This window comes from Acinonyx jubatus, chromosome C2 (assembly GCF_027475565.1).
Source record: "Acinonyx jubatus isolate Ajub_Pintada_27869175 chromosome C2, VMU_Ajub_asm_v1.0, whole genome shotgun sequence".
NCBI lineage: Eukaryota > Metazoa > Chordata > Mammalia > Carnivora > Felidae > Acinonyx > Acinonyx jubatus.
Window position 1 is genome coordinate 6,436,093 of NC_069384.1, and position 14,678 is coordinate 6,450,770.

The window sequence follows — 14,678 nt, forward strand, 5'->3', positions numbered from 1 at the left end:
GTGGAGAGTACACCCCTAAAGTTGTGTTAAAATGTTACATGTTGGATAACTTCTCATAACTTGTTGAAGCACAGTGAACAGACAAAAGTGTACATAAGTCTCTCAGTGAATTCTCACGAATAATCACAAACCCTTGTAGCCAGTGTGCTGGTAGTTTAACAAAGAGGGATGATTTGAGAAGACTCTAAAGAAAGCACTTGCTTAATATTATAGCACTTTGCCTATGATTAGCAACTATCGCTGCTAAGTAACCATTTTGCCTTAATTTCACTTTCTCTTTGTTATCCCCAGACTCTCCTGTGTTAATTATTTCTCAATCTGAGAACTGCTTCCTTGGATTCAATGTGCAGATTTCACATCACTTTAAATCAGTTTAGCATCCGGTCCAACATTTTTCCAAGTTGATGCTATTGTCCGTATTCACTGTTATTGAGACTTTCTTCCCAGAGAGAAATTTCATTCATGCTTTCCCTCGCCTTTTATGTAAAATACTATTTGAGGATAGATATATCATCAACTGTACAACTTATTGGATTTATATATATTATCAGAGTTTCAAAATTGCGGTTAAATATATGTAACATAAGCTTTATTATTTTAACCATTTTTAAGGGTATGATTCATTGACATTAATTATATTTACAATGTTCAACGATCACTGATTTTCCTAAAACTCTTTCATCACCCCAAACAGAAACTCTAACATGAAGGAGTAACTCTACATTCACTCCCCGCTTAGCCCTTGGTAAATGTCTCATCTACTTTGTCTGGATGCATTTGTCTGTCCTAGATACTTCATACATGGGATCATACAACATTCGCCCTTTTGTGTCTGGCTCCTTTCGTGTCTGGCTCCTTTCACTTAGCAGAATTTCGGAGAGGTGCATCCGTGTTATAACATGCATGAGAACTTTATTCCTTTTTATGCCTGAATGATATTGCATTGTATGGGTATATAATATTTTGTTTATCCATTCATGTCTTGATGGACAGTTGAATTGTTTGTTTTTTGGCTCTTATGAATAATGCTGCCATGAATATGGATCACGCCATCTGCTAATGGCAGTAGTTTCACTTCTAACTTCACAATCTGAATGATCTTTCTTGCTTTGTCTTTCTTCATATTCTTTCTTTCTGTCTTTCTGTCTTTTGGTCTTTTTTTTTTTTTTTTTTTTTGTCTAATTGTTCTGGCTGGGATTTAAAGTACAGTATTGAATAGCAGTGGTGGAAGCAGGCAACCTTGTCTCTTTCCTGATCGCAGGGGGAAGATTTTCCATATTTCACCATTGTGTGTGATGTTAACTGTGGGGTTTTTTCATACATGCCTTTTTTCATTTTGAATAGCTAATAATTTTAGCACCCATTTTTGTTCAATGTTTATGTTCAACTCAAGTGTATTAACTGAATTTTATATAAAACCCAATGAGAAGACATAAAATAATATGAAAGTGATTCTTAAGAGAATCAGATTTCAAACTTAATATGATTAAGGAAATAAAGCCACTTGTTAAAATTGGTGACTAATGTTAGAATTCACATTTGAAGGGAAAGTAAGGTATACACAAAATACTGGAAATGTCAATGATCGTTTCAGATGAAGTGGCATTTTGAATTTCACATGTATTGTGTATATATATGTGTGTGTGCATACATATTTATAAAGCGTATAAGAAACTGCTATAGCTCACATACCTAAAAAAATACATTTTTTTAAATGTTTATTTATTTTGAGAGAGAGACTCCCAAGCAGGCCCTGCAGTGTCAGTGCAGAGCTGGATGCAGGGATCAAGTTCATGAATGGGGAGCTCATAAACTGAGCCAAAATCAAGTTGGATGCTTAACTGACTCAGCCACCCAGGCGCTCCTCACACACTTTTTTCTGAAGATTCTCTAATGTTAAAGTCTCTCCACCCCGCTGCCTGGTGCATCAGAGTGATCGAACGTTAGACTTTGATACTTCCTTTTCAGGAATGATTGTGAATGAGTAAAGAGCACTTCCTGTAAATACATAGCTGTACCAAAGTTATTTATAGGAGCACTGAATATCATGTTGCGGTTCTTTGACAGATTTGGTATTATTTAATTATCAAAGCTGTTAAAACACCATCTTTCCTATCTGTTACAGTTCTGGGGCCTGTTTTCTTCTCCTGTGGCAAGATAGGCTTTGGTCTGGAATCCATGCTTAGATCTAAGTGGCCTTACAGGAGGTCAGATTGCAAGTTGGAGACTGGGGTGAAGGTGTCTTTGTCTCCTTGCCCCGAGGACACACTGCTCTCTTGCTGCCTAGACAGCAATCCTAAAACTAGCCAGCTCCACATCTAACTAGGAGAAGGGGACATCTTTAGGATTTGTATATGCAAATGTGAAAATGAGAACAGCTGGTTGAGAACCATTGACCTATAGACTGTAGTAAGTCCTGGATTCTGGACAATTGCTTTAATCCTTTCTTTTCATCTGAGAGTTAGATGTTTGGTACTGCGTGTTTCTGGCAGATGTCATTGAAGGAAGGGTGGGATGGATGAAATGAGTAACAGCTATTGTCTATAACAGTGATGTAATAGGTTGCAATTCTACTCTTTTTTGTGAAAGTATTTTTCAAGATATTTTGTAGTTCTAGTTTTGCTTTCATATTCTTGCAGATTTACAGTATGACCTTGAGATTGTCTGCCTTATTTGAAGAAAAAATGAAGAAAATCTCCTCTGATTTTAAAATTGGTCAAAAATTCAATGAAAAACTTCGAAGAAGCCAGAGGTTCAAGAGACGGCAAAATTGTAACCGTGTCAGTCAGGCCAACAGAAGTATCAGGTGATTGCTTATTTCAGGCTTTGTATGCAATTTAAAAAGTTTCAGGTTGTGATACTTCTTTAATTTTATTATTCTACAATGATTAGGAGTATAGTATATTCCGAAAGTTGTTTTTTTTTAATGGCTTGAAAATACTGTGTGCATATAGAACTATTGTGTAATTTGTAATTAGGTAAATTTTTAAGCATTTAAGGAAAATTACAGATTTTTAAAATTTTACTAAGGATTAAAGTATCATTTATGTATTTACATAAGAACTTTTTTTGTTTTATAATGCAGAGAGTAAAGTGATTACTTTGGGTGTCGAGCATTTGATTGTGTTAAGAGAAATAGCGATTAGGCATGATGTGCCCTATTGTTTCTGAGGATTAGTTATAAAGAAGACATAAAATGCAGGGCTTATTCTCTGTCAGGAATTTGATATTAATTTGTGTTGTGTCATCTTTGTGTAGCCTCCGTTACTGTCAGGTTTCCAGGTATCTCACAGTGTTGCAGCGCGAAAGTGGAGTCCGTCCTGTGTCGTCTGTGTCCAGGCTTGTCTTGAACAAGCACCGTGTCCGTGATGGGCGTCTTCATGCATGTTTTGGGGACCGTGCTCTGCATCTCTGTTCAGAACCATCTCCTTCAGATCAATAGTATTTAAATCTCATAAGCTTGTTCTCGTTTAGCTCCCTCCCTTCCATTTTGTGCTCTTGTCGTCAGATTACATCTTTGTTTTATCTAGTTTTCTTTCAAATCGGTTAAGGAAAGAATAAAAACGTCACTGACACTGTTATTTATATTTACCTATGTAAATTACCTTTCCCAGTGGTTCTTATTTCTTTGTGTGGGTTTGAGTTACCCTCTGGTGTCCTTTCTTGTCAGCTTGAGATCCTTTTGTGTTTCTTGTAAGGCAGATGTGCTAGTAGTTAATTCTGACAGTTTTCCTTTTGGACTAATTTTGCTGGACATAGAATTCTTAGTTGACCGTGTTTTGTTTTCCTCCCAGCATCTCTCCCACTGCCTGCCGAACTCTGTTGTTTCTGATGAGAAGTCAGCTCTCAGTGCTGCTGAGGTTCCCTCCCTCGTCCATGTGGAATGGTTTTTCTCTTGCTGCTCTCACAGTTCTCTGTCTGCATTTTGCAGCTGACTTTGATGTGTGTAGGAATTTTTCCAGCTTTGTAGAAGACTGTTTTTCATAAAATCTGGGTGGTTTCCAGCCATTACTCAATTTTTTTCTGCCCCTTTCCTCTCGTTTGTGGGCTGCCATTATACATATGTTGATATGATGGATGGTCTCCCACAGGCCTCTGAGGCTCTCTTCATTTTTCCCCCTTCTCTTTCTGTTCTTCAGATGGGATAATAATTTATTGACCTACCAAGTTCACTAATTCTTATACCAGCTCATACCAGCTCACGTCTACTGTTGGGCCTATCTTGTGAATGTTTATGTCAGTTACTGTGCTTTCCAACTCCAGAATCTCTGGTTGGTTTTTTGTAATTTCTATGTCTCTACTGATATTTTCTGTCCTCATGCTTTTCTTTAATTCTGTAAACATGATTTTATTTGGTTCTTCAAATGTGTTTATAATGGTGGATTTAGCTCAGCATCTGGGTCCTTTCAGAGACAGTTTCCATTCAGTGCATTTTTGCCTGTGTATGGGCAAACTTCCTTGATTCTTGGTATGTCTTGTACTGTTTTGTTGGAAGTGGGACAAACTTAGTAATCTGGTTTTCTTGTCGCTGTTTGTTAACATATTGTAGAAACTCTAGACTCTGATTCTTGTCCCTCTGTGATGATACTTGTTGCTGGTTTTGTTCAGTGAGTTACCTTAGACCAGTTCTGTAGTTTGTCTTTCCTGCAGTGGTAAGCCGCTGAAATCTGCTTTTTAAAAATTTATTTTATTTTATTTTTTCTGAGAGAGAGAGACAAAGAATCTTAAGCAGGTTCCACACTCATTGTGGAGCCTGACACGGGGCTTGATCCCAAGACCCTGGGATCATGACCTGAACTGAAATCAAGAGTCGGATGCTCAACCAACTGAGCCACCCAGGTGCCCCTTAAAAATTAAAAAAAAAAAAAAAAAAATTGGGGGGGGGGGCGGGCTGTGTTCCTGGGTGTCTTCCCTGACTTGCCACAGCGCAGTGGTCAGAATTTGTGCTTAAACCCATCAAGTAAGCCCTCCACCCTTTTCTGAAGGAGGCCTTTGTGTGAAGTGAGGCCAAGTTCACTTTCTGCCTATATTTTTCCAGGCATGAGAGTCTCAAGGTAATCCAGGGACGACTGGATAACAGGGCTCTCCCCAGTCTTTCTTGAGTATTTGTGGAACCTTCCACATCCCCAGGACGATTTTGGAGCTTTTCAAAGACTCCTGTGACTGTCTCATTCTGTAGCTTTCCTTTAAGTTTTGTGGCTGAACTCTGTTGCTCTGACCGGTTTCACAGGCTTGGGCTGCTACGTGGTCGGCCTGGCTGGATTTCCAGCAGTGAGTTTAGTGCTGTTTGGTGAAGCTCTCAAGTCAGGCCATCTCCTTCCGCCTCCTCATCCTGGTCCTCAAGGCTGTGCCACAGAATTGGGGTGTGTGTGACTGGGAGGAGCCCCGAGTTAAAATACCAAAACTCCAGTAAAGTTTTTTCTTAGATTCAGAAGGTTTTCTAGAATAAAGGCTTTTTTAATAAAGGCCTTTTTTAATAAAGGCCTTTGATTACTTTCCAGAGTTGCGAAATGATTGTTTTGGATGATTTTGCCAGTTTTATCTTTGCGTTTTGGGTGAGAGGATTTGCCAAAGTCCTCCTTGCATCCCTGCCCCAGTGTTTAGGACAGCAGAACTGCACTGAACCGGGCAGACGTGCTCCTTAGCCTTAGGGAAATGAGTTCGGCCCGTTCAGCTGCTTTACAGTCCGTAATTTGGGGGCATACGTTACGAGGTACTATCTGAGTCCTCCCTGCCTCTTTTTTTTTTTTGAACTTTTAATTTTGAAATAATTTCAGAACTACAGAGAAGTTGAAGAATAATTCAAAGAACTCCTTTATACTTTACCTGGACTCACCAATTTTTCATAGTACGTCACATATGCTGTATTGTTGCTTTATCTTTTTGTTGTGTGTTTTTCTTCTCAGTCATTCAAAAGAATATATCTGACACCTTGCTCCTTTACCCCTAAATATTTGGTGTGGATTTGCTAAAAATAAGGTTCTAACCACATCTTATTGTATTTCTACAGTTGACCTAATAATGTCCTTAGGACAATTTTTTTTTCTAATCTACACCCAAGTGAGGATCTTGTGTTGCATATAGTTCATGGTCTCTTTAGTCTGTGTTTTTGTGTGTTTTTTTTTTTTTTAAACATTAGCTCATTTAATCATCAGCCAATCTTATTTTTTATTTTTATTTAGTTTTTAAGTAATCTCTGTGCCCAGCATAGGGCTCAAACTCATGACCCTGAGATCAAGTCACATGTTCTACTGACTGAGCCAGCCAGGTACTCCTTTTTAGTCTGTTTCATCATCATCATCATCATCATCATTATTATTATACTTTAAGTTTATTTTGAGAAGAGAGTGCTTGCATGTGCACAAGTGGGGGAGGGACAGAGAGAAAGGGGGAGAGAGAGAGAATCTCAAGCAGGCTCTGTGCTCAAACTCAAGAACTGTGAGATCATGACCTGAGCCTAAATCCAGAGCTAGGCACTTACCCAACTGAGCCACCCAGGTGTCTCTGTTTTTTTGTTTTGTTTTTTTTGAATATTGATTGATTGATTGACTGACAACATGAGTGGGGGGGGGCAGAGAGAGAGAGGGAGGAAGAGAATCCCAAGCAGGCTCTGTGCTGTGAACCTAGAGCCTGACAGTGGGGCTTGAACTCACAAACCGTGGGATCATGACCTGAGCTGAAATTAAGAGTAGGTCGCTTAATTGATTGAGCTACCCAAGCACTCCTCTTTAGTCTGTTTTAATCAGGAATTTTATTTTCTACCTTTGTCTTCTTAATTGACATTTTTGGAGAGTATGGGTGATTTATTTTCTAAAATGTCCCCCAGTTTGGGTTTTTCTGTTATTTTAGGAGTTTTTAATTTTTTTGTTTAATTATTAAAAAAAAAAAAGCTCTTTCTCTTTGAACAATAAAGAGTTTTAACAGTTAAGAAGGACATAGGATAAAAAAAGGGAACAGTTTTACTCCTGAGATATTTATCATTTTGTCTTCTGTTTAAAAGGAAGTTTATGATGAGTATAAGCATGTAATTGTTTTCTTTTGTATTCATTGGTCTGCCTTCCAGTTGATATTAATAGAAATTAATATTTTGAGAGAGAGACAGAGCATGAGCGGGGGAGGGGCAGAGAGAGAGGGAGACACAGAATCCGAAGCAGGCTCCAGGCTCCGAGCAGTCAGCACAGAGCCTGATGCGGGGCTCAAACTCAAAGACCCCGAGATCATGACCTGAGCCGAAGTCAGACGCTCGACTGACTGAGCCACCCAGGCGCCTCTTATTTTTTACGTTTTAATCTGTTGTCAAGTTAGCTAACTTACAGTGTATACAGCATGGTCTTAGCTTTGGGAATAGGTTTCTGTGGTTCATCACTTACATACAACACCCAGTGCTCATCCCAACAAGTGCCCTCCTCAGTGCCATCTCCCGTTTTCCTGCTCTCCCTCCATCCCCCCACCTCAGCAACCCTCAGTTTGTTCTCTGTATTTAAGAGTCTCGTATGGTTTGCCTCCTCTCTGTTTGTAACTTATTTTTCCTTCCCTTCCCCTATAGTCTTCTGTTAAGTTTCTCAAATTCCACATATGAGTGAAAACATGACATCTGTCTTTTTCGGACTGACTTATTTCTAGAAGTTAACATTTTGCTGTAAAAAAGCTTGAAATTTCTTGATTATGATAAACAATTACTGCTTTAAAGAACGTTGTGGTTATCTTTAAGCTCAGGTGCCTTAAATACAAAGCTCTTTTATCTTTTTGTTTTAAAGGAAAATAGGATTACTCAACATGAATATTACCCAGATCTGTAATTTAAAACAAAAGGCTGTCTTGTCCTAAACTTCCACTCTTTTTCTTGATAATCCACGGCTCAGGGGTCAAACACAGTGAACTGGTACTTAGAATAAACAGATTGGTCTTAGAAAAAACTAGCTTGTTCTGATCTTTTTTGTGGCCTCTGTTCTGGTTAGATTTTGTTGATTTCTCCTCTTATATACTGTTACACTATATGTCTATATATGTAAATAGACCAGAGAGAAAGTTGTTTCTTATTGAGACTCAGATTTGTAATATGAATGAATGCGTGTATTACATAAATGTTGGCTCCTCTTAGCATTTAATCCAAAGAATTTAAGGTATTCAGTATGATTTTCTACTCTGTAACTTGGGTCATTTGTTCGTTACTTCAATTTGGAACAAAATGATGTCAAACTTAGAGTAAGGATATCCATAGTAATCCACGTCAGAATAAGATGTTAACAATGAATATTTCAATGTTTTGATCATAAAATTTTTCTCAGGTTAAGTAGTAATACACTTTTATTCAGGCATTCCCTGTTTAATTAAATTTTGTTTCCATTGTTCATATCTTTGACCAGAAATATCAAACAGAAGCGGTTAAAATCTCAGACAAAAGTAATTCCTGAATTGGTGGGTTCTCCTGCCCACTCTCCCTCCAGTAGGGGTGCCTATTCTGCAGGCCGTAAGACAGGTGCTAGTGTCTCTTCGGGCGTGACTTCTGGGGACTCCTCAGATTCGGCAGGATCGTCAGAAAGAATGAGAAGACTTAGGACTGTCACTCTGAAAAATGGCTCCACGTTATCTGGTAAGACGTGAACATCGTTCTTTAATTGTCTAGCACTCAAGTAGCATGGCAGCACGGCTAGTTACTCCAGGTTCAGAGGAGAGAATGAAGAAGACTGGCCTTGACATATAAGAGACCTACAATTCAGTGGAAGAGTCAAAAGTAACAAATGGGGAACGGTTAAAATATGTTTGATAAGTGCTGTTCTTTGCAAATGGTGCAGCCATATTCTGTGCAAATTTGAATCTTCTAAATCGTAAAAAATGGGATACAAATACCATACTTTGAATTTTTTTTTTTTTTTTTTTTACATTTATTTATTGAGAGACATAGACACAGCACAAGTTTGGGAGGGGCAGAGAGACAAGGAGACACAGAATCTGAAGCAGGCTCCAGGCTCCGAGCTGTCAGCGCAGAGCCCGATGCGGGGCTCGAACTCGCAAACCGTGAGATCGTGTCCTGAGCCGAAGTCGGACGCTCAACCGACTGAGCCACCCAGGCGCCCCAAATATCATACTTTGTGTGCCAAGTATACTTCCGGTGGTTTTTCTTTAAATTAAAAAAAAAAAAAGGCATGGTAATCGTGTGTTTACATGGAAGGCCTAGTAAATTCTATACCGTTTATGTTCTTGCTCTTTGGTAATAGGACTACTGCGGATCCTCACCCTTTGTTAGCATCGTGGGAGTGAGGCTGTGGTATGCGAATGCTTCCCGGTTGCCATGAGTGGTTTTGACAGCTTGCAATGGTAGTGTGGTAATTACTACTATAGTGTAAAATAATAGGATCAAAGGGGTAGAAAGCAGCCACATATTAGACAGACTGGCAAGCCTTGCAGAAGCATTTGGATTACCTAGTTGGGTCTCTTGATGAATAAGGAAATCACATGATGAATTGTTTCAGGAACATTAGTCCATTCGGCAGGTGTACGCGGGGAAGAGGGAGAGTCTGGAAAGTGAGTCGGCGTGCTGGGGAGTGGAGTGGAATAGAACAGGAGTAGCCTGTGGCAAACCAGCAGAGCAGTTTCGAGGAAGAGACACGGCCTGGGGACTGGCGTCCTTCTATGGCAGCCACTGTCTTTAGCGCGGGGTTGGGTCCTATTGTGGAGCAAAATTTTGACTTTTGGCAACCTGCTTCCACTCATGTCCATGAAGCTTTCATTCCGTGACATGTAGGTAAGAGCAGAGGGGACAAAGGAATGGGACACTTGGGTTGGTGTCGTGTGCAGCGCCTCACCCTGGAGCATGCGCTCATTCAGTGGAGTGGTAGGAAGGAATGACCTGTACTGCTTAAATTGTTTATCTTGTTTCGTCTACCTCCCTCCCCCCCTTATGGTGGCGCAGGTAAAAATGACCCTTCTTGAGCTGAAAGCGTGTGGTATCGCTACGCGCTTATGGGGCTTACCTGCGAAAGGCGTGAAAGTCTGTCCCCTGACATGCGGGACTTAAAGTGGCCGTTCTTCCTACAGGACCTACAGGAAGTACATGTTTCATGGGACAGCAGGAAGTGGAGGGGGGCTGATTACATTCTTAGATGCAAATTTGTTTATCAAATATACAAACTGTATTTTCTGAATCCAACCCAGGATTAATATGTTACTTTCAGAAATAATAGGGGCGCCTGGGTGGCTCAGTCAGTTGAGTGTCCGACTTCGGCTCAGGTCATGATCTCATGGTTCGTGAGTTCGAGCCCCGCGTCGGGCTCTGTGCTGACAGCTCAGAGCCTGGAGCCTGCTTCCGATTCTGTGTCTCCCTCTCTCTCTGACCCTCCCCGGCTTGCACTCTGTCTCTCTCTCAAAAATATATAAACATGAAAAAAAACTAAAAACAAAAAAAAAGGAAAAAGAGATAATAGAACAAACTTGATTTGGAATGCTGTCTATGTACCTTTTAATACCAAACATTTATGGGCTTTTTTTTTTTTTTTTTTTTTTTAGTTTATTTACTTTTGAGAGAGGGGGAGAGACTGGGGAAGGGGCAGAGAGAGGGAGAGACAGAATCCCAAGCAGGATCTGTGATGTCAGCACCAAGCCTGATGTAGGGCTTGAACTCCTGAACTGTGAGATCATGACCTGAGCCGAGATCAAGAGTTGGACCTTAACCAACTGAGCCACCTAGGCGTCCCTATGAGCTGTTCTTTGAAACAGTTTTTACAATTATAATCTCTCTTGAGTACCTTGAGAATCTGCTTTTAGCTTGTTGTTATGAAATAGGACTGTTTGTGTGTGCGAAGATAGAATGTATGTGATGAACTGTTGATGCTTTATTTTTCTTAGAAAGTGAAATGGAAGATTCCTTAGGTACCTCTTCATCTTCAGCTTCAAATAGTTCAGAGGAAAGCAAAGAGAGTTCAAGACCTCGGGAATCTTCCTTACGTAGTGGGCTGGCCAGAAGCAGTAATCTCCGGGTGACCAGAACCAGAGCTGCTCAAAGAAAAACTGGTAAGAGACTCAGTGGTTGGTACTTTGGAGGAATGTTTATCAAGAGAATCCATAAGCTAAGCATGGAATGACTTATTGTTTTAAGGCATCTACATATGATTAAATGTCTTCTTTAGATTTTTTGAAAATTGGTACATAATTGACATATAACATATTTTAGGTGTAGAACATAATTTTTGTATATACTACAAAATGATCACAATAAGTATAGTTACTGTCAGTCACTATACATAGTTATAAAAGTTTTTATTTCTCGAAATGAGGACTTAAGATTTACTCTTAGCAACTTTCAAATATGCAACAGAATATTACTAACTACGGGCATCATGTTGTACATTACATCCCAATCACTTATAACTGGAAGTTTGTACCTTTTGACCTCCCTTCCCCCCACCAGTCTGTTCTCTGTATCAGTGAGCTTGGTTTTTTGGTTTGTAGATTCCACATAGAAGTAAAATCATACAGTATCCATCTTTCTCTGTTGACTTATTTTGCTGAGCGTTTACACCTTCAAGGTCCCTGTATGTTGTTACAGACGTCAGGATTCCACTCCTTTTTATGACTGAATAACGTTCCATTGTATAGATAAACCACATCTTCTTTTCTGTTCATCCATTAATGGGTGCTTAGGTCGTTTCCGTGTCTTGGCTTTTGTAGATACCACTGCAGTGAAATTGGGGTGCATATATCTTTTTAAATTAGTGCTTGAGTGGGGCGCTTGGGTGGCTCAGTCTGTTAAGCATCCAACTCTTCAGCTCCGGTCATGATCTCACGGTCTGTAAGTTCAAGCCCTGCATCAGGTGCTGCATTGACAGTGCCTGAATGGTGATATTGAACATCTTTCCATGTTCCTGTTGACCATTTATATGCTGTATTTTTAAAAATGTCTACTCAGAGCCTCTGTCCACTTTTTAATCGATTGTTTTTTGCTATTGTATGAGTTCTTTAAATAGTTTGGATATTTTGAGGTACCTGGATGGCTCAGTTGGTCAGGCATTCGACTTTGGCTCCAGGTCATGATCTCACAGGTTCGTGGGTTTGGGTCCCTTGTTGGGCTCCACACTCAGAGCCTGGAGCCTGCTTCAGATTCTGTGTCTCCCTCTCTCTCTGCTCATGCTCTGTCTTTCTCTCTGTCTTTTCTCTCAAAAATGTGTGTGTGTGTGTCTGTGTGCGTGTGTGTGTCTGTGTGCGTGTCTGTGTGTGTGTATATATATATATACACACACAGACATGCACACATATATATGAACATCTAAAAAATAAGTATTTTGGATAATTAACCCCTAATCACATGATTTGCACATCAGTAAGTTGCCTTTTTATCTTATTGATGATTTCTTTTGCCTTGCAGAAGCTTTTAGTTTGATGTAGTCCCACTTGTTTATTTTTGGTTTTGTTGCCTCTGATTTTTGTGTCCGATCCAAAAAAACCATCGGCAAGATCAACGTCAAGGAGCTTATTTACCAGGCCTGTGTTTTCTTCTAGGAGGTTTATGTTTCAGGTCTTACGTTGAAGTCTTTGATCCATTTTGTGTTAATTTTTGTGTATGGTGTAACATAGTAATGTCGCTTTATTCTTTTGCATGTGGCTGTCCAGTTTTCCCAACACTGTTGAAGAGACTGTCCTTTCCCCCATTGTATATTCTTACCTCTTTTGTTGTAAATTAATTGGTCATATGTGCATGGGTTTATTTCTGGGCTCTCTGTTCTGTTCCAGATTTAGGACTTTTTAGGTTTAGAAAGGAAACCTGTTTTGGCATTAAAAAATAGGGAACACCAGTTCTAAAATAATAAATTCATTGCAAAATGTTGAAATAAGGAAGACCTTTCTAATCTTATTGCTACTTTATTTCTAGGTCCGGTTTCTTTAGAAAATGGATGTGGCAGAAAAGCCACTCGAAAGAGAGTCTATTTAAGTGACTCTGATAATAATTCAGTGGAGGCTGGTGAGAGCCTAAAAGCCAGGGCTGGAAATAACCGGAAAGTGCTACGAAAGTGTGCTGCTGTGGCTGCCAATAAGATCAAGCTGATGAGCGACGTCGAGGAGAACTCTAGCTCTGAAAGTGTCTGTTCTGGCCGGAAGCTGCCTCACCGTAATGCTTCTGCTGTGGCTAGAAAAAAGTTATTACACAATTCTGAAGATGATCAGAGCTTAAAGTCAGAAATTGAAGAAGAGGAGCTAAAAGATCACAATCGACCATCACCACTGTCCAATTCTCATGCTGCCCAGAATACTGTGAATGAATCTGAAAATGGGGATTCAGAGTCAGAAAGTGACTTACGAGTAGCCCGAAAAAATTGGCAGGCCAATGGTTACAAGTCTCATACTCTGGCAACTTCTAAAACAAAATTTCTTAAGATAGAGTCTTCTGAGGAAGACTCTCAAAGTCACGATTCAGATAATGTACAGAACAGAACTGCTGGTCCGTCAACCTCTGGGCAGAAACTTAGGGCAAAAAGCATCTCCGAGGAAGAGGAAGAAGCAGATTCCGAACCGGGAAAGTATGCTGGTAGAAAGTACAACACAGGTCGCAAGAATCTTACTTTCCTTAAAAAAGCAAAGATCTTCAGTGATTCTGAGGACTCCGAATCCGAACAGCGAGATCGAGAAGATGGCCGATGTCATGAAATGGACACCAACCCGATCAGAGGGGGTTTGAAGCGTGAACCAATTGCCGGGTCCCAGTGTTTCTCAGATCATGTATCTGAGACCGATTTGGATTCAGATGATGACAAAACAAAAGAAAAACCCAACAGTTTTGTGAGAGGTAATTCAAAACATGGAGCCTTGGCTCCTTGGTGTGCCCTCACTGCCCTTCTCTCCTATAGCACACGTTGTGTCTGTTTCCCATGAAACTTCCCTTTGCCAGTTGTTTTGTGTCTGCCCCAGGCATTCTCCAGCAGCCTTTTCCCTGCACCCCTATGTCCCGTGTGCATGCACAACTGGTTGTCCAGCACGTTTAGTTCATGTAGCAGGTGGCCTTGGCCTTCACAGCTCTTTCAGAGTAAAGATTTCACTGCTTGTGTTGGCCATGGGTATTGGAAAAGCAGAGGCAGCACATTTACAAGCTGTGGCGTTGCCCGTTTCAGAAGGTGAGAAGAGAGGGCCGGACTGTTTGTTTGGAAGCGATGTGGAAGTAAGAACAGCCGCAGCAGCCCTGCCTTTCTTCGGATCAGGAGATTGGTCTCTCTGCTGGACGTTTGTTAACTAGTTCAGTCCCTGTGTCTTTTATGAGCTATGTAGTGCTGTTGCCCATTTTACTCAGGGCAACTCTGCAGCCGGGAGAGGTGAAAACCACTCGCTGATGTAAAATTGTGCTCTTGGTAAGTGGGGATTGATGAAACATTGAACGGGAGGCAGCCAAAGCTAAGATGAAAGGTATTTGGTGTGATTGGAACTTGTGAAGTGGAAAAAGTTTCAGAGGCTGAGTCGGTGATGGTTTTGCATACCTTAGGGCGCTGGTAGAGTTTAGTCTGAGCTCATGTAAAGAAAGTATTTTAGTGTCCGCTGTTGGTGTATGTCGATTGCGGGGTGGGGGGGGGGGGGTCACTGATGGGAATGTGTTCTGCTCGTGCCGGTGCTGAGGCTGGACCCAGGTCCCTGCTCTAACGTGAGAGCCCCACGCATTCACTGCCGTCCTCCTTCCGAGTTAGTAGGAATTCCGGACT

At 40.6% G+C, this 14,678-nt stretch overlaps 1 protein-coding gene across 1 annotated transcript in view; it reads left to right on the forward strand.

Moving 5' to 3' along the window:
• Positions 1 to 14,678, forward strand: part of BRWD1 (bromodomain and WD repeat domain containing 1) — a 130,192-nt gene that overhangs the window by 100,435 nt on the left and 15,079 nt on the right. Inside the window, exons 37-40 of the mRNA XM_027041600.2 lie at positions 2,640 to 2,806; positions 8,367 to 8,593; positions 10,846 to 11,010; positions 12,866 to 13,777. Coding sequence (XP_026897401.1) covers positions 2,640 to 2,806; positions 8,367 to 8,593; positions 10,846 to 11,010; positions 12,866 to 13,777 — 1,471 coding nt within the window. The remainder of the gene's footprint in view (positions 1 to 2,639; positions 2,807 to 8,366; positions 8,594 to 10,845; positions 11,011 to 12,865; positions 13,778 to 14,678) is intronic.